This window comes from Polypterus senegalus, chromosome 15 (genome assembly GCF_016835505.1).
Source record: "Polypterus senegalus isolate Bchr_013 chromosome 15, ASM1683550v1, whole genome shotgun sequence".
NCBI lineage: Eukaryota > Metazoa > Chordata > Cladistia > Polypteriformes > Polypteridae > Polypterus > Polypterus senegalus.
In genome coordinates this window covers 37,625,335-37,646,916 of record NC_053168.1, presented here as the reverse complement: position 1 = coordinate 37,646,916, position 21,582 = coordinate 37,625,335, and the positions used below count along the sequence as shown (strand labels likewise).

General features: G+C 38.0%; 1 protein-coding gene across 1 annotated transcript in view; it reads right to left on the bottom strand.

Moving 5' to 3' along the window:
* Window positions 1-19,479, bottom strand: part of si:dkey-222b8.4 (uncharacterized protein KIAA0895) — a 33,412-nt gene extending 13,933 nt beyond the window's left edge. Inside the window, exons 1-3 of the mRNA XM_039737282.1 lie at window positions 19,319-19,479; window positions 15,321-16,000; window positions 2,386-2,529 (exon numbers count right to left, since the gene is read on the bottom strand). Coding sequence (XP_039593216.1) covers window positions 2,386-2,529; window positions 15,321-16,000; window positions 19,319-19,343 — 849 coding nt within the window. The 5' untranslated portion in view covers window positions 19,344-19,479. The remainder of the gene's footprint in view (window positions 1-2,385; window positions 2,530-15,320; window positions 16,001-19,318) is intronic.
* Window positions 19,480-21,582: the final 2,103 nt, after the last annotated feature.

Here is a 21,582-nt window from a genome sequence, read left to right as displayed (position 1 = left end):
CAGCGCTACCGCTCTGCCATCCTGTCACCCCCATGTGTGTGATTATTAACAGTATTCATTATTTAAACTAAATTATCTGTAACATATAACATACATACTTTAATGCATTTCATTGCCGCTGCAGTCGGTTCAGGAGGAAGCCCCAGAAAAAAGAGATGACACAGAAGATGGTATGTGAGACTTTTAAAATGTTTTGTGTCATTACAATCGGGAATATGCGACTCTTGAATATAAAAGCACCACAAATGCATCTGTATGTCGCCATTTTGCTTTACTACATTGAATCATTCATCAAGCGTCGAAGCATGCACACCGATCCTGTAGGATCCGCATAGCAACTTTCTGTCACATGTAGAGAATAACCAGAGACTCTGATGTCACGTTCCAACTTTTATCACACTGCGCCCCCTGACTTTTTACTGGTACTGCAACTTGCGCATGCGTCACATTCATTTCTGATCTGTTCAGAGAACGCGTTAGATAAACGCTGGGAACGTGTGACAGCCATGATGTGGGCGCATATGCATTCTGAGCATGAAATATAAACGAGCCCTTTGCAGGATGAGTGCAATCAAAGAGGGTTTGTTTTCTTGGAGGGATGACTACTATCGATAAGTGGTTACCCGCTAGAGAAATGATGGCAATCAAAGAGCAGAGTGGCTCCCCTTTGGAATGTTCAGCACAATCAAAGTTGTCATTTGTCAGCTTTCTCTTCCCTATTTTTCCTATATTCCATAGCAATCTGAGCAGACAGAGGCCCCCAATGGCCATGGGACCCTAAGTAGCTGTTTGGTTAACTTGCGCCTTGGGTCGGCTCTACTCAGCATTTATTAATCAAATTTGCAACTATGGTCAACAATGACATAAATGTTTTAGACGTGAGACCTGATGTGCAGTGTTAGCAGATACAAGCTGTTGATGATCCTGTTAAAAAAGTTGGGGAGTCAAAAAGTATAACCTTTGTTTTTAGTTTGTTTAGCTGAAGAAAATGTTATGCCACCCAACATTTAACATGGACAAAGCAGTTACAAATGTCTGTTATAGTAGCCTTATCATCAGACTTCAAAGGAAGCTGGGTTTGGATGCACTAAGCATACCAGTGACAGTGGATTGTATTCTTTTATAGAATAGATGCAGACCAATGGCATTTGACATCAAAAGTATCTCATCTTTCATGCTGCTTCAGTATTATTGTGGTTTATTATATGAATATGCACTCCAAGTACATGTTTGTTGCCGTGTCACAGTGTACGTAGTCCATTGTAATTCTTACTTGCCTGTCTCCTGCAAACAGCTGACAATAATAGAATACAAACAAAGATGCACACAAACATATACATTTATAAAAAGAATTCAGTGTTTGCTTTGTTTCAATATTCGTTCATGATTGGCTGTTCAGTAATATTACTGTCTGTGAACCTTGTGATGCAAGTGACAATAGCCTTGTACTTTTTGCTAGAAGGAATGAGTGAGAAAACATGACAGTGCAGGATGGCTGAGGTCTGTAATTATACTCTTTGCCTTTCTAAGGCAGCAAGTGTTAAGACCCGGAAACTTGACAAACGAGAGGAAATTATTCAATCCATCACACTCAGTTGTTTAGCTAACAGCTAAGCCGTCTGTACTCTCACACATGACTAACAAGTTAGGTGTGACTGCTCTGAAATGTATTACATAAAATGTTAGCTTACAGTACAATTGCATGTAGCTATGTTTGTTTTATTTTATACCATTAAAAACTTCTATTCACAATTAATCTTCCTACAATAGAAATAAAATCAATTTATCAGCCCATTTCAGTCATCATTTGATTTGTATAAAATGTAATTTATGAGTAGACTGAGTGATCTTTTTCCTTCTGTAATAAAACTGCAAACGTATAATAATATTCTTCCAGGAGCATAGAACATTAGAATATACTGTACTTAATATCAATTTTTTAAAAGCTAATAAATACCATACATTCATTTTCCAAATATTTTATTTGGCATATCAAAGACGCAGAGCTGGAAGCATCTGATGAAAGGTAGGATCTCAGTCTAAACAGGAAAACCAGTCGATCAAAGCGAGCGAACAAAGACATTTAGTGCAGTTCTGTCATACTGAGGCAGTCAGCCTGACAACGTGTGTTTAGTTTCTGGTGGGAATCAAACAAATACAAGAAGAAAAAGGGACCTTTAGATGTAAAGCCAACAGGTCAAAGCTGCTATGTAGGCAACGAGCCGTTACAGTCACCAACACAAGGGTACTTAAACCTTTAGCAATTTATACTTTATTGTATTAGAACATGCTTAATTCAGACTTTATACAATATGAATATTATTTTAGTTGATAAGATAATGCATTTCTCTAGGTGTTCTATTTATATAGTATAGATAAATTTACCTCTCCTAGGCACTCCTCTTTTTCCATATATTTCTTCACATGAAACCATATTCGACTCTTTGTAAGAAGACTTCCTCCAGATGCATATTCAAATTTTTCGTAGCTACCATATTTTTGCAAAGCAACTTCCATGATCTTGATTGCCTGAAAAAAAATTAAGAAAATCCATTTTGATGATTCAAATGAGTCTGTAGTTTGTAGGAGAGACCAGGAAAGGCATATGTTTGTTTCCTCCACTTGCTGAAAGAAAGGTGATCGCAGTCTGAGCCAACTCATCTCTCCACCACTCCAGGTTGGTCAACAGTATAAAAAGGTCCCACCATTCTTGGAAGCAGGACGCACCCAATGTCCAAAAGACATCAGTGTTGTGCAAGTTCACACCTAACAAGAACTCGCTCAAAGTTCAGTTCACACAGACTAAAATGAATAAATTCACGTTCATTGTTCACCATTTCAATTTTGAACTAGTTCATGTTTAGTTCATTTTGTATTGTTTAAGGAGTGAGAATAAATGACCCATGAGTTTACTTTTTTCAGTTTTGTATGCCTTATATTAGGCTATTACAGTGTTCTTGAATAAACTACAATAATTATGAAGACTTTTTTATTTAAATACACTTTATTTAGTTATACCCAGAAACAAACATGTATAACCATATATGCTGATATCCATCCATCCATCCATTATCCAACCCGCTATATGCTAACTACAGGGTCATGGGGGTCTGCCAGAGCCAATCCCAGGCAACATAGGGCATAAGGCAGGAAACAAACCTCAGGCAGGGTGCCAGCCCAGGTTTCACACACAAACACACCCACACACCAAGCACACACTAGGGACAATTTCGAATCGCCAAGGCACCTAACCTGCGTGTCTTTGGACTGTGGGAGGAAAACCACACAGACACGGGAAGAACATGCAAACTCCACACAGGGTGGACCCAGGAAGCGAACCCAGGTCTCCTAACTGCGAGGCAGCAGCGCTGCCCACTGCGCCACCCTATGCTAATATCCTCCCGGTCAAAAAAAGAAATGAAATGGATGCAAGTATAGATATAAATTGCCGCTCTATTCCCAACCGTATGACACAAATGGTGACTGTGGGACCAGCATGTAGGTGAACTAACCTTTTACACTACTGGTCAACATTCACGTCACATATTGCATTTCCAACGGGGAAAAATATAAAGTGTCCTCGCGAAGTACAACGTTTTCCCAAAAGCGAAAGCAGTGCTCGTGTCAACGGGGGTGCAGCTTAAGCACCAGAAGGCAGACACAGACAGTGCCTATTTGATTTTATGTTATTTTTTCTGAATACAAATTAATGGCAAAAAATTTGTACGAAATAAATATTTGTAAAAATTCATTATTTGTGTTTATCTGAATACCGTATTCAGATTTGTTTCCACCCCTACATTATAAGGTAAGGTAAAACGTTTAATAAACCAGATCCAGAATGTCACGTTCAAGTTCTTCACTTTCAAATACGTTATGTTAATTTCACCGTTCTCAGAAAAATGAGCTTGTCCAATGAATGCGCTCTTTTGAACTAGTCCATGCACAACACTGAAAGACATATTCAAAGACCCTAAAACCATCTTAACAACATACAAAGTTCATCTTAGCCCAGAACCCAAGCCTTTCTCATATCTCTGTGTCTTAACTTGCTTAGGTATATCCACTAAAAATGAAACATTTATAAGCAAATCTTTTGAAAAGTAACGTAAGCAAATTGTATAATTAACAATTAACATGCTCAACTCAGCCTCCATTTTGGAGCCGGATAAGGCCAAGCCTGGATTAATGGATGGCATCAGGAAAGGCATCTGGCTGTAAAAATCAATGCCGATATCTATAAAACATCAACCCTACACAGAAGTGGGAAAAGATGAAGAGGAGGAACAACAACAATTAGTATGCCCATAGTTCCTTAAATATATTTCATTTAAATTTTCTTACCATTATTGTTTTTAGTTCTATTTACATATATATTTGTAAGGTAGGTATTTCAGATAAGGAAGACAGACATTTTGGGGTAAGGTAATAATGCTCACTAACCATCGTGCCAGGGAGTGGTGACATGACGCATGTTGATTAGCACATAATAGCATAAAAGAATTTCACTATATTCTGCACACATGACAATAATGCCAATCATGCCTACATTTGTAAGACACTAAACTACTGACATACTCTGTTTATTCTGAATGGACAATTAGAAATCTAAAGACAAACAGTATCTTCTTGTACAAGCACAATCATGAGAGTTGTAGACGACCTAGAATAAAAGAAAGACAACTTGTTGTATTGTTCTGGACTATCTGAACTTATCAATTTACCACACGACTATTTGTTAAAACTGACTACTGAGGATCCAACAGTAATCACACTGTGTAACACCTCCTCAAACTGTGCCAATAATTCAAGCAGGCATCCTGGCGTAGACATGATATTTCTTATATTTGTATTAACACATTGTGTACAGTTCTGGGTCGTGCACTGATGGAAGGAGTTTGTACTTTTTAATATACTGTGTTTTATGCTTTGTGTTGGTACTGCAGCAAAATAATTTCTTCAATCTATCTGACGTAGCTATTATAGACTGTACTAGAAACACTGATAACACAAATATCTCGGGATTATACCAGTGTTTCTATAATAACACAGCTTTGGGAGCAGAGCCTCAAAATTCAATTCAGAAAATGAAAAGAAGCCTAAATTGTACAGAATGCACTTTTCCTCAGTCTGTATTAGACATGTCCTAAATGATGTTAAAATTGTACACTATATGCATACCTCTTAATTTAGACTGTTAAAAATACACCCTAAATTAAACTGCACTTGTCACATATACTCCTAACATCTCTCCATCCTGTGTCACATTTTGTATACTGCACTACAACGCTCACCCACCTGTCAGACAGCTTTAGGATTACTATACATACAAGGCAGCCTTCGGTCCAGGTTATATTTGTGGATGGTGTTTGTCACACCAAACCTATGAATCCTTATGTGGAGAACTAAGGAATGAATGGCTTTGCAAGCATCACTCATAATCAGTGCTTGTGTGGATAGTGTCTGGGTATCTGAGAGTAGTCTGATCCAATAACGAACCTGATCAGTTCCACCCAACTCATGATAATATAAAGATTATGATTTTTCTTCCATTTGTACTGCTGTTCTAGTTATTTAAGACATCATTCACTAGTAGGACTGACAATAAAGTAGCCACAGCCTTTCAGCACTGAGCGTTATTTGGTTGATTGTCAATCAAGTAAGCAAACACCTCAGGAACAGAGTGTATTAATGGGAAAATAAGAAGAAAGAGATAGGCATTTAGGCTATTGCAAAATACAAATATATCTAAATGTTTCATAATTGCAAATCTCACCCTACTTTTCTTTTCTAAATTCACAAAAAGAGAAAAAAGGCCAGCTAATTAAGCAATGAGATCAATTAGAGGAAAAATAACTTGCTAACTGAAACAAAATCCTGCAGCCACAGTGGCGTCCCAGGAGTAAACTTCAGAAGCACTTTGTTACACTCATTTGCCAAATTGTTTGGCTTAGCTGGAAGAATGCTAGCTCATCTTCTGTAGTACAATAGGAAAAAGATGCCCCGTATTATTTAAAATCCTAAAACATAAAATAACATTTTCTCACTTGCTTAATCCAATTCAGGGTCATGGGGACCACAATCATAATGAATGACCGGAAACAATCAGGCCATTGCAGGGCACTTTCAAACACACACTCAACACCGAGCATATCAAGAAAATATACAAGTCTTTGAGACATGGGGAGAAAAAACAGAGCCTACAGAGATGAAGCAAGGTGACCCTGCTTCCATTAATTAACTGTTTTATCCCCATAACACTAAAAACACAGAACTGGTGTCTCATTTTAGGGCTAATGTTATTATAAAACCAGACCAGGGATGCGGTATTTTTAAAGTACTGTATATAGCATATTTTCTTTAAGTTAACTAAGCTGAACTAAAAGTAAATTTCTGTAATCGATTTGTCTGGACAGTACACAGGCACAAGTTGTTGTCTGTTTCATCTGAGATGTTACTGAACGGAAACAGTGTTTTCTGATGGGTTAGCCAGCATTCATTCTCTTTAACACTCTTGTTTAAAAAAAAGTCTAGTGCTACCACAAACAAAACCAAATCTGTAAACATGTTGCATGCACAGCCTGTTCATCTGCTAACTTTCCTAGCTGGGACTACTCTCAATAAACAGTCCTTTTTACCTATAAGCACAGAAAAGTACCATATGGAGAAGATGTCAGTACGCATGAAGACATTTTTTCCTTAGCTGATTTAATTCCCTTTGATTCTGCAGTCAAAGCCATGAAATAGTCATAAGATTTACAACATGATCAGGAGCATAACTTAGTGATTTCTCCGTCATGAAATGAAGAGTCCAAAGTATCAAAATTAATGTTGTTTACTGAAATCAAAATGAATGTAAGGGAAATATAAAGAGAAAACAACAAATATTAAAGAGCAAATTGACAAGCAAATGTCAGGGAAGTCCCAGGGCTATGAAATGTGAATTCTGTTAACTGACCTCTAAAACTGTCATATTCTGTAAAGGGGTAGACCTGTTAGTCAGCTTCCCGGCTACCTGTTGTTTTTTACTGGTCAAAACAGTAAATCCATCTGTCCCAGTCAGGATTCCCCAATCTGCTAGTCATCTGCTAGTCCTGCCACTCTCCTACTCTGGTGCGCATGTATTTCCCGTTTCAAGCCACACACACACAGCCATAGGAGACAGTGAATAAGCTGCCTAACCCACTCCAGAAGCCAGAAGTGCTCTGTGCTTAACGGCACGAGTTTCTCTCTTTCATTCTTGACCCTCTTAACCCCTTTCAATATTTTACTACCCCCAACTTCACTGATCATTTATACACTTTTGGAAATTGAAACTGAGCATGAATTAATTCCCATGAGAAAGCTTGGCACATACCCATAAATATTTTGAATACAGTACATGGTTTGTTTTTTAGAGAAAACGGTCAGAACCACAACTGCCAAAAGGAGAGAGGAAAAGCTCAAACAACACAACCGTCAAAGGTAGAGATCCTATGGCTACCTCCATCTAGCTGAAACTGATTTAAAAACCTGCAATTCAGCACATAATCAGCAAGAATGTCTGGGAAAGAAAACAGAAACTACTACTGTGCTAAACATGAGCAAAAAAATTGTTATGTATGACCAAAGCATTAAATAAGCACACCTCTGGAACTGTGCAAAAACAATTGGTGGTAAAAGAATAGTGGGAATAATATATGCAGGGCATGTATGGTTGGTAATTGGCACACATATGGGGGGAATAACGAATAGACTACCCTAGGCTGTCGCCTATGGGCCCCGACAAATTTGTAGGGTCATGACTCGGGAGTAAAAAAAATAATTGTTTTAATTACTTTATCGGTATTTCCATAACATACAATCGTTACCATACATTACCAGCGGCGAACAACTGGCCATTATGAACTTTTGGGATGATCCTCATTCTCTCTCCCATTCTCTCTGGTATGTGGCGTCAGGCTTGAAGAGCGAGCAAGCGCAACACTGAAGGCGCGAGAAAGTCGTGACATGATTGGCTCATATGACGTCCTCAGGGCGCCTGTTTAATCACATGATCGTATTAAACCTCTACCACCACCACGTACCACCTCAATGCCGAAGAGAAACGCCCGAGAGAAGAGTAGAGATGGAGGGTTTTGGTTTTTAATTAATTTAACAAATAAGCGATTTGTGCACAAAGAACTGCAATGGGATCAGCGTGAAGGAATCCATGAAATTCGTACTACCACACCTCCTCAGAACAGCTGAAAAAATATATAAACATTCTTTATATACCAGGCCTGTCCAAAAAGAAACCAAACTTAAAAAATATATATTTATAAATATGCGTATAACCTAAACAGATTTGTCTCTCACAATTCCCCCATCTTATTTATAAGTTGCTCCCAAATTTTTTTTTTTCATTTCTGGAATGCATCCTGGAACATCTTTTGTGGAATGGCATGTAGGTAGGTCCCGTTGCGAGTTTCCCATCGTTTGAAATCGGCGACCTTTCTGGGTGGATTTCAACCACGGGAACAAAAACAAGTCCGCTTCGGTGATACACCCATGCTTCAGAGAGTTTTCATCAGCATTTGAATGATTTAACATCTCATGACAGAGTGCGGCACAGTTTGCTTTTTGCTAATCTAGTAAGAGATACAGCTGAAATATTTCAGCAATACAACGCAGCTGCAGTTTTTCAGTTAAAATTGTGACAAACCTTTATTAAGGACTACTTTTTCAGCAACTTAGGTGACGATTATCAGGAATCAAAACACGCACTTTCTCAACATGATCGCCGTCCTGTTTTGGGATCGTCTGACCGATGATACTGTTTATAACATTGTGTGCTGATTAAATAATACTTTCCATAAGATTGCTACAAAATCTGAAAAGCCTCAGTAAATGTTTTTGACAACTTCACGCAGAATGGAAACATGTTGCTCTGCAAGACCATTCATATTCAACAGGATCATTCATATTTCAACTAATTGAGCTAGTAGGGGTTTTAAAGGTTATGGCGACTCTGCTCTGTCCGTTTTTAGACAGACCTTGTACATATGGAACAATATCGTGACACAGTGTGTTCTGTTAAAATATTTCTAAAATAAATTTAAAAACGTATTAATCAGTGGTCACAGTGGGAAGATTAGGTACGACCGGTGTGTTATCAAAACAACGTTCCTCTTCGGTTTTATCTAAACTATGTTATTTTTTATTTTACAAGGAAGTTTAGTTAGGGCCAAAAACTTCGTTTTGTGCATGTTAGACGCACGCACATTCATTTTTGTAAGGGTTCGGCCAAGTGCAGCGTCTGCAGTGAAGCAGCAGAGCTAGTGAGAGGCAGGAGGACAAAGCAGCTGCTGGAGGATCAGAGAGGCATGAAGATAGAGCAGCATCTGCACAGCCTGCGCCTTCATGGCATGGAGTTTTCATACCAGGAGATTCCCGGTGGCTACAGGATTTCCTTGATCTGAACCAGCTTTATTTAATTGGACTGCTATTACTATTAACAATGAAAATTTCTGTCTTTTTTGGTATCAGTCCAGAAATTGCATGCTAGTTCTGCTAAATGTTTTACTGAATGAAGCCAGAATTTGCATAGACACATATATATATTTTTTGTTTTATAGTATTTTGTTCATTTTAACATTCTGGTTATTCAAGCCTTTGTTTACTAATAAGAACACATGGGTATAATACTAAAACACAGTAGCTGTATTTTGACATTTATTGTTGTTTGCCCTGAGGTCTGCTGTACCTAACATCAGTTCTCAGCAAGCACACAGAGTTAAAAAATAAAATGACCTAACAAAGTTAAGCATTTCAAGATATGAAAAACATACAAAAGTTAATTGTAAATTCATATAGCTATGACATTAATGCATTTTTTTAATGTAAAGCAAAAGAAATAAAAAAGGTCAGATCATTAAAATAATGAAATCATTAAAAAGGAGAGTTGGTTGAAACAGCAAAGGAGGGTTGGGGTTACAACTGAACTCGAGAACCAGTGCGCTACACTACTAATACATCAATGAAGGGAATATTATATACAGGTGCATTGTATGCATTGAAAAGGGTGCAAAAATAGTTGGCACCTGGCTGACTGTGGTGTGCCAGTCTGGGCAAAAACTCCAGATCAATTTTTTTATCCTAGTCCATCTTGGATTACCTGCCACCAAAGGTAATGAGAAGCTCTTTTTATCAAAGTTACCTTTGACATAAAATAGACTGAGGTCTACAGTGCAACAAGGAAGAGTTAACAGTCCATCCATCCATTATCCAACCCGCTGAATCTGAACACAGGGTCACGGGGGTCTGCTGGAGCCAATCCCAGCCAACACAGGGCACAAGGCAGGAACTAATCCTGAGCAGGGTGCCAACCCACCGCAGTAACAGTCTGAACATCAATGCCCTTTGAAGTGATATCCTTCAACAGGAATTATAAAGGAGTTTGCTGCAAAGAACACCAGAGCAAAAACCTTATGAAGGTAGGCACACAGATGTTGCTATTCTGTGAGGTTTTGTGAATGTTAGTTTGGCTGACTAGACAGGAGTTGCCACTTTGAGGGCTTGTGGAAGTGACCTTGTTCCCCTTATTTTGTTTTTTTGCAACTGATTGACATCATTTGGTTTTTCGTTCAGAAATTCTGATATCATATAGATGGTCTAAAAGTCAGAATGGAAATTCATAGTGCACATTTCTACGGCCCATAATATATTGTTACATTCATAAATTAAAAGTAATGTGTGCATCACACGCCACACTGTGATTTGCATTTCGTACTAGCTTCAATTCTTTTAGGTGTAAGGTGCAGAGAGATGGGGTATTTGTATTAACAGGAAAGTTATGTGGCGCGCAAGGCTGACCTCGGCGTAGGGGCCCCCAACTTAGTTAATCTGCCCCTCAGTATTAAATAAGTTACTTTTGACTGCTTTCTGTTTAAAGGTACTGAAACACTGAATCAGCTGGAAAAGAAAGTGACTCTGTATAATGCATGATTCATCTATAAAAAGCTCTCATCACAAATGTGAGCAAAGTCTATCTCTTTAGAGGCAGGTTTATAAGAGGACATAGACAAAGGAGTGAAGAGTGCACAGAGAGCACTAGCCTTTTGTTTCTTCCCTCAGGACAGAAGAATCCCACCAAACAGCTGATTTGTAGCACCAGCAGACCCCTGCCTCCACTAGGGCTACCATTCTAAGCACAGGTCAGGTGCAAGACAAGCTGGTGTTTATAATACACGCATGCTTTTTTGCTTGATAAATAGAGCAACTTCATTAAATGAGATAGCCCATAGCTCCCTTACCATTCCTATGTTTTCTTGTCAGCTAACTAGATCTGTTGTTCAGTAATTACATCTCTGCCACTTAAAGTTTCCTACAACCAGAAGTGTAACAAGTTCTGATTCAGCAGGAAAAGCTTAAAAATGAAAGTGCTGAAAAGCAGCTCAAACAGAAATAAAATTAGGGACAAAATGGAACAGTTAAGACAATCAATTACATGTTAAATTTGTAATAAGTGTGTCTACACAACACAAGGTACACTAATACGAGTTTGTCAGTCCTTAATTAATCAAAATCAGGGGCATGGGGGTACAGAATCTATCCTGACAGTACTGGGCACAACGCATGAAATGGCACTGGACAGGGTGCCAGTCCGTCACAAGACCTACTCATACACACGCAAAGTGGCCAGTTTAAAAACACCAGTTAACCTAACCAGAACATTTTTGAGCATATGGGAGTACAACAGAATTAACCAGGGAAAAACAAACAAACATGTAAAACATGCAAAGTACACCCAGACAATAACTGGGCATAGGATTCAAAACCTGGATGTTTCAACTGTGAGGCAAAACCAGACTCCACTGAGCCACTGAGCTGATTAACAAGCTAAACCTATGACAGCTGATTTTTCTAAGAAATACAAACCCTGGTAGAAGAAATAACAAGCTTTATTATTTCTGGAACAGGGCTCAAGTCACAGATAGAGCACATATGTGTTTTAAGACCAGAGAAGTGAAAGTAATTGTGCTGAATGACAAACGGCAAACAATATATCCATCCGTTCATCCATCCATCTTCCAAACCCATTTTATCCTGAGCAGGGTCACAGGGTAGCTGAAGCCTATCCCAGCAAGCACAGGATTCAAAGCAGGAACAGTCATTCAACAGGGTGCCATACAGTACATACACTAGGGCCAATTTAGAATCACCGATCCACCCAACCTGCGCATCTTTCAAGTGCTAAAATAAGCATTACAGCATTTCATGTTGTTCAAGAGCAATAAACAGGACCAGACAAAGGAATCATCCCGTTACCTTTTAATTAACATAATTACCTAATTAATAAACAAACTGGAGAATTCCTTGAGAGACTAAAATAGTACTGCCAATGTGAACAATCGTTGGCCTTTCCAGGTACCGCATAGACACAAAGGGCAGTATCAGCTGTTGGTGGTGTATCATAGTGGATACTACGCTGGACTAGAAACAATCTGCCTCTACAGTAGCTGTCATCTCCCACACTACCATCAAATCCAGAGTATAGTAAAGCCTGGAGCACTTAATATAAGATAATTAACCATCATAACCCACCATGTGAGCTATGGATTAATCTATAATATGTCTACCATAAATTGTAACAGTATTTCCTCTGCCATACATTTGTAAAGACATGTAATATTGAGATAGATTATTTGTGTATCCCATATATTTGAATAATAGCTCTGAATAACTACTGAGAAAATAAGAAGAGGGAGACTTTCTCAGAATTCAGGCAGATTAAATCTTTTGGTGCTAGAGTGCTTACTTTGAGGACACATAATTACCCTGCCTGAGAGTTTTTAAAGTTAGACATAGCAAAGTGTTTAGTTATGGGTTGTGCCTGTTAAAGCAAAAACATTATGTAAGTCAGAGTTGAAAATGATATTAAATAATTTCAGTAGCAATAATAATAAGAAAAGTCAAATGTATATCAGTGACTGTTGAAAATGATCTTGCTTTGTATTTGTAACAGAAACTGGGCCGAACAATATCAGATGTTTAATTCTGCTCTATTTTGGCTATATTGATGACTGGCATGAATAAAGAAGATGAAATTACCTGTCTAAAAATCTTTTGGAGAAATTAATGATCGCCACCACATATATAATCATCCTATCTATGTTCAGTCACATTTTTGTACACAATAATTGAAATTTTGGAAAAAACAATAAAATTTAATGACAAGAACAGTTAAAATAATAGGGTTTGATTTATTGTGTATGACTTTCAGTAGTAAAGCTAATAATTTTATTTGTATTCAGTGAAGATTCCTCTTACCTAGTTCTTTTGCACAAGTTTGTAAAATGGGGCAAGGTGGACTCAGGGTGGCTGCATATCACACAGAAAACCTTCAAAACCGAGACAGAGACTGAGAAAGAGACACTGGTGAGGTGGTGGAGGCCCTGCATATGGACTGTTAACACTTGTCTACTAAAGGGTAGTAGTGCCTTCATGCTAGATGCCCTGGAAGAGACAAAGTTGGGGACTGACAGATTTGTTTAATTCCCCCCTGAGGGGCCCCAGAGGTTAGACGACCCAACAAACACTAGAAACACCTAACCCACTACTTAGAAAGTGGTATGAACAGCTGTGAAAGAGCTTAGTGTCCACTAAGGGAAATACAGAGAGAATTGACCAGGAGGTGATGTAATCGTGCTCTTAGGACTGGCAGGAGTCAAAAAACACAGGCAAAGTCCAAGACAAATGATCGTTAAAACCAAACCAAAATCTAAAAATCAACAGTAAAACATATTTTAAGAACAGTTAAACTCAAACAAACAATTAACTTGCCCAAACCAGAATAATTCATTTGCCCAGTTTAAAACAATTAAAGCGAGAGATTTTGATTTTATCTTAAACCTACAATGCTTCCTGCTCTTCTGTCTTTTTAAGTAGCACTCACGTGATGATGTCACATGTATCAATGCCAGAGAGCAACTGGGTAACTATCATTATCAACATGACCAAGGCCTTGTAAACAACAGAATGGTGGTGTCCACTGAGAAAGGTTGTACTAAAATGGAGTATTAATGACATAATTGACAAAACAATAAAAATTAAATAACATCCACAGAAACTAAATAAATTTGCAAAAGAATCCCAAAGTGTTAGAATAAGAATCAGAACATAGATAGAGAGAGAAAATTAGGCCAGGACTGTTGTGATCTGGGAGTCCCACAACAAAAGTACCAAAACAATTCCAAGGTTGCCCACTAGAGAGGAAAAACACAGTCGAAACAAAAATGGCCGAGATGAATCTTGATAAGAATAAGAGGTTTATTTTCACAAAAAGCTGTGCAAGCACCAAATCTCTGAAAAACACAAGGAAATGCCTGAAAGGGCAAGGCAGACACAGCAAACAAGTCCCAAAATAAAATATAAAAGTCCTAGTCTAAAACAGAGCAGAGGTTCAAGAAATAACAATAAACACAGTCCTATTCTGAAATCCAGAGGCGAGATCAAAAATAGAGCAAGGGTTCAAAAAAATCAATAATCACAGTCCCAAAATGAAATCCAAAGACAAAGTAGAAAAACAAAGCACAGGGTCAAAAATCTAGAAAACACAAGAAATAGCAATAGCCCAGAAACTCACCAAGACTCTCCACTCCCTAGCGCATTCAGTGAACCACAAGGAGCTGTGGAGACACTCCCTTAAATTGGGTGAAGGGCCATTCCTGGTGGTGATTGGCAGGTGGCCCCGCCCCACAGGGGACCCACCCACAAAACAAGGGTTATAACTTACACCCCACCCCTTTCTCAATACACACACAGTAAAATGTACAAAAGAAACAAATATTATAGAAAAATTAAACAAAACGGGTGAACACCAGCCAGGGGGAAAATGCTGGCTGAAACATGACAAGTTGTAAATTAAGGAACTATAACGTGCCCTTAAGATAGACAGCATAATGCATGCTGTCTTCAAGAGCCATCCCTTTGACCCTTGAACAATTTATAGCCAAGTGCCCATATAGGAATATTCTTGCTCTTTGAAATAACAAGATTGCACATTTGTAGCGTTTTAACTTTTCATAAAGGAAGACCATCGACCACCACAAGATTGCACATTTGTAGCGTTTTAACTTTTCATAAAGGAAGACCATCGACCACCACAATAATAATAATCCTCCAACCAACGAAGCATATTAGACATCGGTACTGACATCCTACTAAGAAGATAAAAACTATGGAGGAGGATTATTTAGCCACAGGAAATGAACTTTGTTTTCTGTCATGAAGAAGAATATAAAAAAAATCAACATATTATATGAATAATCATAAATGGCCAAAAAACACGCCAAACTCACTTGCATTAAGAATTTATCAGATGCATTGCTGTATTTTTCCAACACGTATGGAGATGCTGGATTATCATATTCAAACTGGGGATTGTAGGTGAATTCTGACTTGAAGAACTTGGCCTTTTCTTTTTCCACATTTGAAGGCTTGATGGCCGTCAGTATACAGGGCCTCTTGGTAGAGATCCCACACTCCTTGTCAATAACTTTTGGAAGCTGGGATGGCTTTGTCTTCTGCAGGCTGGAGAAGTAATGTCGTTTGCTTTTTCCCTTAGGTCTAGAGGACAGCCCTATTTGGTTTCCGGTAACTGCTATAGGGCGGATGAATGTACCATTACTGGAGAATGGGCTTCCTAAAAAGACTTCTGGTGACCTGCTTGAATTGTGCAGTTTATTGGCTGGTAATGGCACCGAGTGATTTGCCTTGCGATGTTCCCGGCTATGTCCTGTTGGTGACTGTCTTGCAGATTTTCTAACCTTTTTGTGATTAGCTGAAGAAAGTTTTGGCATTTTTTTTTCTTCTTTTGTCTGAAGAAGTACATTGTAGCTGTTGGTGCTAGTCGTGAAAATGTCTTTTAGGACAGTGGAGCAAAGGCTATATAGATCAATCTGGCTGGCATTAACTGGGTTATCTGTAGGGCTGAGAAGGTGCTTCTTGGAGAGCTCAAACTCTGGCCAGTGAAGCCTTTCTGAAAAGGAATGGAGATAAACATCCAATAACTATTTTCAAATAATATAAGCAATCACAAGAAAACCCTATTTACAGTATGTCTCATAATTAAATAAAATAATGATTTAATAGTGCAAAATTTTCACAATTAATTAACCTGTATAATTTAAAGGTTTATGCTTTTTTAACAATTGCAAATGGTATATTTAAAAGATGCTCCTTAAAATAAGATAAATATCAACTACATTGTATCTGCTCCTATCTACTCATTAAGAATTAGAAAGACCAAATGTCTTTTTTTAATCAGATGTGAAATAATACCCAAAAACGAACTGATGTGCATGAACTAGTCTCTATTGTACCTACTACTTAGATGCAAAAAGAAAACTTGATTGACTGTTTGTATTCCTCCGCATCGGGCAGCCATGTGTTAGTGTGGGTCTTTGCATTTAGTGTACACTATGATGGACTGGCACCCACACCAGGGTTAGCGCCTGTCTTGCACCCATCGCTGTTGAGATGAGCTTTAGCTCCCTACAGCCCTAAAAATGAATTACTTAGATTCAGTAAATGGAGGAAGATACAGATGGATGGATCTCTCTCTCTCACCGTAGAAATATTTGGCTAAAACATTAAGACCATTCATCAATATTTTGCACCTATGTGTCTAATTCAGGTTCACAAAAGAGCTCATTAACCAGGAACCGAACCCAGAAGCACAATAGTTTATTGTTGAACCACCTTTTACATGAATCCACCCTCACTCATGCAGACCCAATTACTAATTAGCACTTTTGTGTTTCTGCAAAAGTGAGTTGAATATGCATATTATACATGGTGGTCCAGATCTATTTATGCAATTTTCATTACGCTGTAACTTATTAAGTTTATTACATAGAAAATCACCCGAAAAATCCTGGACCATCGAGAAGTGTGCAAACTGACGACATGAAGAATCGTCTTTGCGCCGAACTGGAATCGCCCTCGCATAAATCAAAGTCTTCTTTATTCTTCCTTAAATTTGAATTGTAAAAGTAACGTCTGAGAAAATCCAGACAAACCAAATACCCAAACAATCTGGTTTTTCATTCTTTTACTGAGCTCTGATTTGAGTCATGATTGTTTTTTTTTATGTTTTTATCGTGCTGTTATTTTATTGCTATTGTGGTTTTTGAAGCAGTATTCCACTTGGCTTGTTCCCAGTACTGAACGTGGGCCATTATTCATTGGCACATGGAAGGGGTTGGCTTCAATCAAGGTTTAAATATAATCATCTGTGGTCACAAGTGGATGGATCAGGAATGTGTGAGTGAGTTTTGCCAGGTAGAAAATGTAAGTGAATGACGCAAGGCTTTATAGTATTGAGTTCAGTTTCCAAACATTTGAACAGTTTATGACGGATATGTCATCATGGCAGGTATTCTTGAAGAGTTGCAGTAATGTCTAGAATGGTTCAATTAGCGGCTCAGTTTTGCTTGGGCTCAGGTGTAACAGGGTTGAAATTAAACATTCAGAAGGTCTTGAATGAAGTAATAAATAAAACCATGCCTAATTTGATGGGAAATCATCAGTAAGAACATTCCATAGAGATGCTTATCAGGTTGATTAGTGTTACTAAAGTGGCCCCATGAAAGTGTGAATGCTGGTGAGTGTTTAATGGGCTGTGTGATGGGCTGGCACTCCATCCTGAAGCACGTTCATGCTTAATGAGGGCAGTCAGCTTTTATAGCTTGATTGTCATGACATCACACACAAATAGCACACGGATAACATGTCTAACAACCCAAAACTCCAAAATGGTGTCTAAGATGAAATTACATCACCAAACTAACAATACACTATAAAAATATTTTTATAAAAAGTATGAATGTGTTACAGCAAATAAATGTTAATACAGAGTATTTAACTCAGTCCTGACAGAAACGTACCACTACACCATTCATAGTGGAGGCCAAAAGTGCACTCCTTAATCTACACTCTTTATGATTCTAAAATAGCACTTTACTGGGTTGTGACAAAGAACCATTTCATTATGGGAATGGTTCTTTACATATGAAATTGCTTCTTTCATCTTTCAAATTGTTCCTTATATGTGAACAAAGCAGAAATCGTTATTGTTAGTCTAATTCAGATACCAGAGCGGGATACAAGAGGTCAAGAAAACCTAAAATGAGCCTGTGTTACTGAAAGCAGCAAGAAACCTTTTGAATCCAGGAACTTGTTGGCATTTTACAAATCTGTTATAATCTATTTAGTTATTTATGAAATTTGTCACTCATCTAAATAAATAAAGATTCTGTCTGGAACCTTTAATGTGGATGGTTCTTTTGGGAACTGAATAATGGTTCCCCTGTAGCATCACCCTAATGCACTACTTGGCTTTTTTATTTTTAACAGTATAATCCCACTAGATTTGCATTTACTCCATGTCGAGAATGAAGTTTCTAATCAACAACTCAGTAGATGTGTGCGTGTATGAGTGTGCATGAGTGTGACTTCTTATGGAAATGCCATGCTGTCGAGTATTGCAATCAGTCCTCATGAGGACCCTTTAATGTAGGGGAGCAGGTTCTGGAAATAGAGGTGAATGGGTGTTCCACATGAAGACCACTGAAACAAAATCTACATTAACAGAGTGCACTTGGGATGACATGGGTGTGGAAGTGACAGCTTCTCATTCAAGTTTTGTTTTAATCATACAATTACAAAATTTAAAACAACTTTTTCTTTTTTGTCTCATTCTTGAGTAGTTAGACATAGGCCTTTACTGTACAGTTGTGATATACTAACATCACTGTTGAAGTCATCACATTACAATATTCATTTCTCTTATAAATGTTCATCCTGTTAGTTCCCTGTTGAAGTAAATATACATCGAGACTGCTACCCAAGTGCTCGCTGATCAACAGTGTGGATAAAATTAATCAAATTATGAATACAAACAATATAATTAATAACAGCAAAAATACAAAATGTTTTTTTTAAATCATCCCATTCTATGTTACTAAAAGTGAGTCGGATAAAATCACGTACGTTTGGGCAAAATCTATAATCTGTTACTGGACTTGGTAAAGACGACATAGACATTGCTGTATGGCTAACGAAGGAGTAGCTCGTCTCCCAACAACCACGTCTCTTGAGGATTGTTTCCTCTAAAATATCGATTAACCCATACAGCACCAAATAATTGGGCATTTCGTGATGATCAATAGCTAAAGCCTCAGAAGCAAAACCACAGGAGAAAAACACCCGCAATGCGACAGACGCACTTTGTGATCGCGGCTGCCTTCTGCAACTGAACCAGGGAATCCCGCGTGCAGTATGGTGCCGTACCTACCGGTAACGTTGATTGATTCAAGCATTACTCCGCTCGAAAATGCAGCCGGTCGGCTGAGCCCTGCTAGGTAACCAACATTCGGAAAAATGTCTGACAAAACAACAATAAGCAGATGAGCAAAGAGTGCACAGAAGCAGGATCTAAAAACCCGTATCCTAGCAGCCTACCAGAGACAGCGAGTCTGTCGGAGGTGACACGCGATGTCCGCCTCAGTTGAGTCCAGGGCAGCCGTTACCATGACTACGGCTCCGCGTCACTGGCTGCAAGTTGCAGTTTGAGAGGTGCGCCATAAGGACTCGGAAAAGACGATAAAAGTAAGCTGGAAAGGTACGTCAAGACCAGTGCAAGTGCGCTTAGCTTCATGAGTAGAGCCACAGACTTTAAACACTAAGGCTGTCGGTTCAATTGTGTGATCACGAGCAAGTCCTATCTGCTGTAACAAATATATATGAATAGTTGTCTCTGTACTTTAAAGTATGGAAAGGCACACTGTAAATAAAGCATTGTTATTATCAGTGTATTATTATAGTTGGAAAACCTTGGCATTATTCTAAACTTTACAAACAGTATAAGTACCCTGAAATACACTGACTTTGTGGAAAACCAGTGCTTTTCCATAAATTGTTTTCTTATTATAATAAATTACCATTCATTTTACACAACTATTTATTCGAATACAATGTCATCATTAGAAAATATGCATGCCACCCTGATACAAGTCTTTGGTCAATACCAAGGATAATCAAATTTATAACAGTCAACAATAAAATAAATGATTTTGTAAACTTTGTTTGAGGTGCTAAATAATGGTAATGTTTAACAAATTAAATTTATGTGATTCATGGTTGGTGAAAGAATATATTTTCCTGACGTTCATGAGTTGAGGGTGTCCAAACTAAAGATACAATAAGATATTTTTCTTGATATATACATTAAAAAATATATATACAGTATGTAAATATATTGTATATATATATGTGTGTGTGTGTGTGTGTTTGAGAAATTAAGTGGACCACATGAAACGTGTTCTTCATATGGCTATATTAAGATTCTATCTTCAATGAAACAGTATCTTTAGATAAAGGTGACATAAAATGACAAACGTCACGCTATGTCAGTAATCCATTGTATAATTTAAATGCACATAATTGTAGGTTGGGACAGAATTCTTCCTGCAACCTTAAAACAGAAAAATCAGAGTTAAAGGAAATATTTAATGAATGATTAAAAGCAAAAACTTTTATTTTTTTAATATAACATTTGCAGACCCATTTAATCTTATCAGGAGATGCAGGGCCAGAACTTGTTCTCTGCTTTGTCAGACACAGCGCAGGTACCAAGCCTGGATGGGGTGCCAGTCTTTCAAAGGCCCCCTCAGAAACACAGTCAGACAAGGCAAATCGTCAATGAACCTAATATGCACATCTTGGGGATATGAGGAAAAAAGTTACTTATTTATTTTCTAAGTGTGGAGACCTTAATAATATTATATTCTGTTTTTGTGGAATTATCAAATGAAATAAAACATTTTTTATTAAATTTCCAAGTTGTGGAGAGCAAAATCAGTCACAAGGCTTAAACCAAACCTGGATGCACTCACCCACACTCACTTAAACAAGGACAGTTTAAAGGCACCAGGCCACCTAACTCGTATCATACAGACAGTACAGTAGCTGGGGTCACCAGGCTGTTCATGGAAACTGTGAGGCTGCAGTGCCAACCCCTGCCATCCACTGTGGCCTCATGCTAGCCTTCATTACACCATGCAACCATCTATTATCTCATGTCCTTATTCAAGTCACGGCGCAGGGCATTGGTGCCAATCTAAACAGCACTGGGCACAAAGAAAGAACCAACACTGAATGGGGCACTAGTCCATTACAGGGTACACACAGACACACACGCACACATGCACACATGCACACAGACACTTTCATGAACACTCACTCATATGACAAGTTCAGAATAACCAGAGGTCCTGGAGAAAAACCCACACAAAAACTTTGCAATTCCGTCCATCTGTATACTTGTATATGGCTGTGATGACAATAAAGTTTGCTTTAACTTTGACTTGAGTTGACTTGAAATATGAGAAATGTTCAACCTCAGTAATATTAACTTCTTGTTTTTAGGGCATTTAATATTTCTTAATTATTAAGTGAGCCGTCATCAAATTGTATAAACTGTATGGGCTTGTATAACCATTATTCAAGTTTTTCCCCTTAAAATAAACTATAAACTAATTAAATATAATTATAACTAAA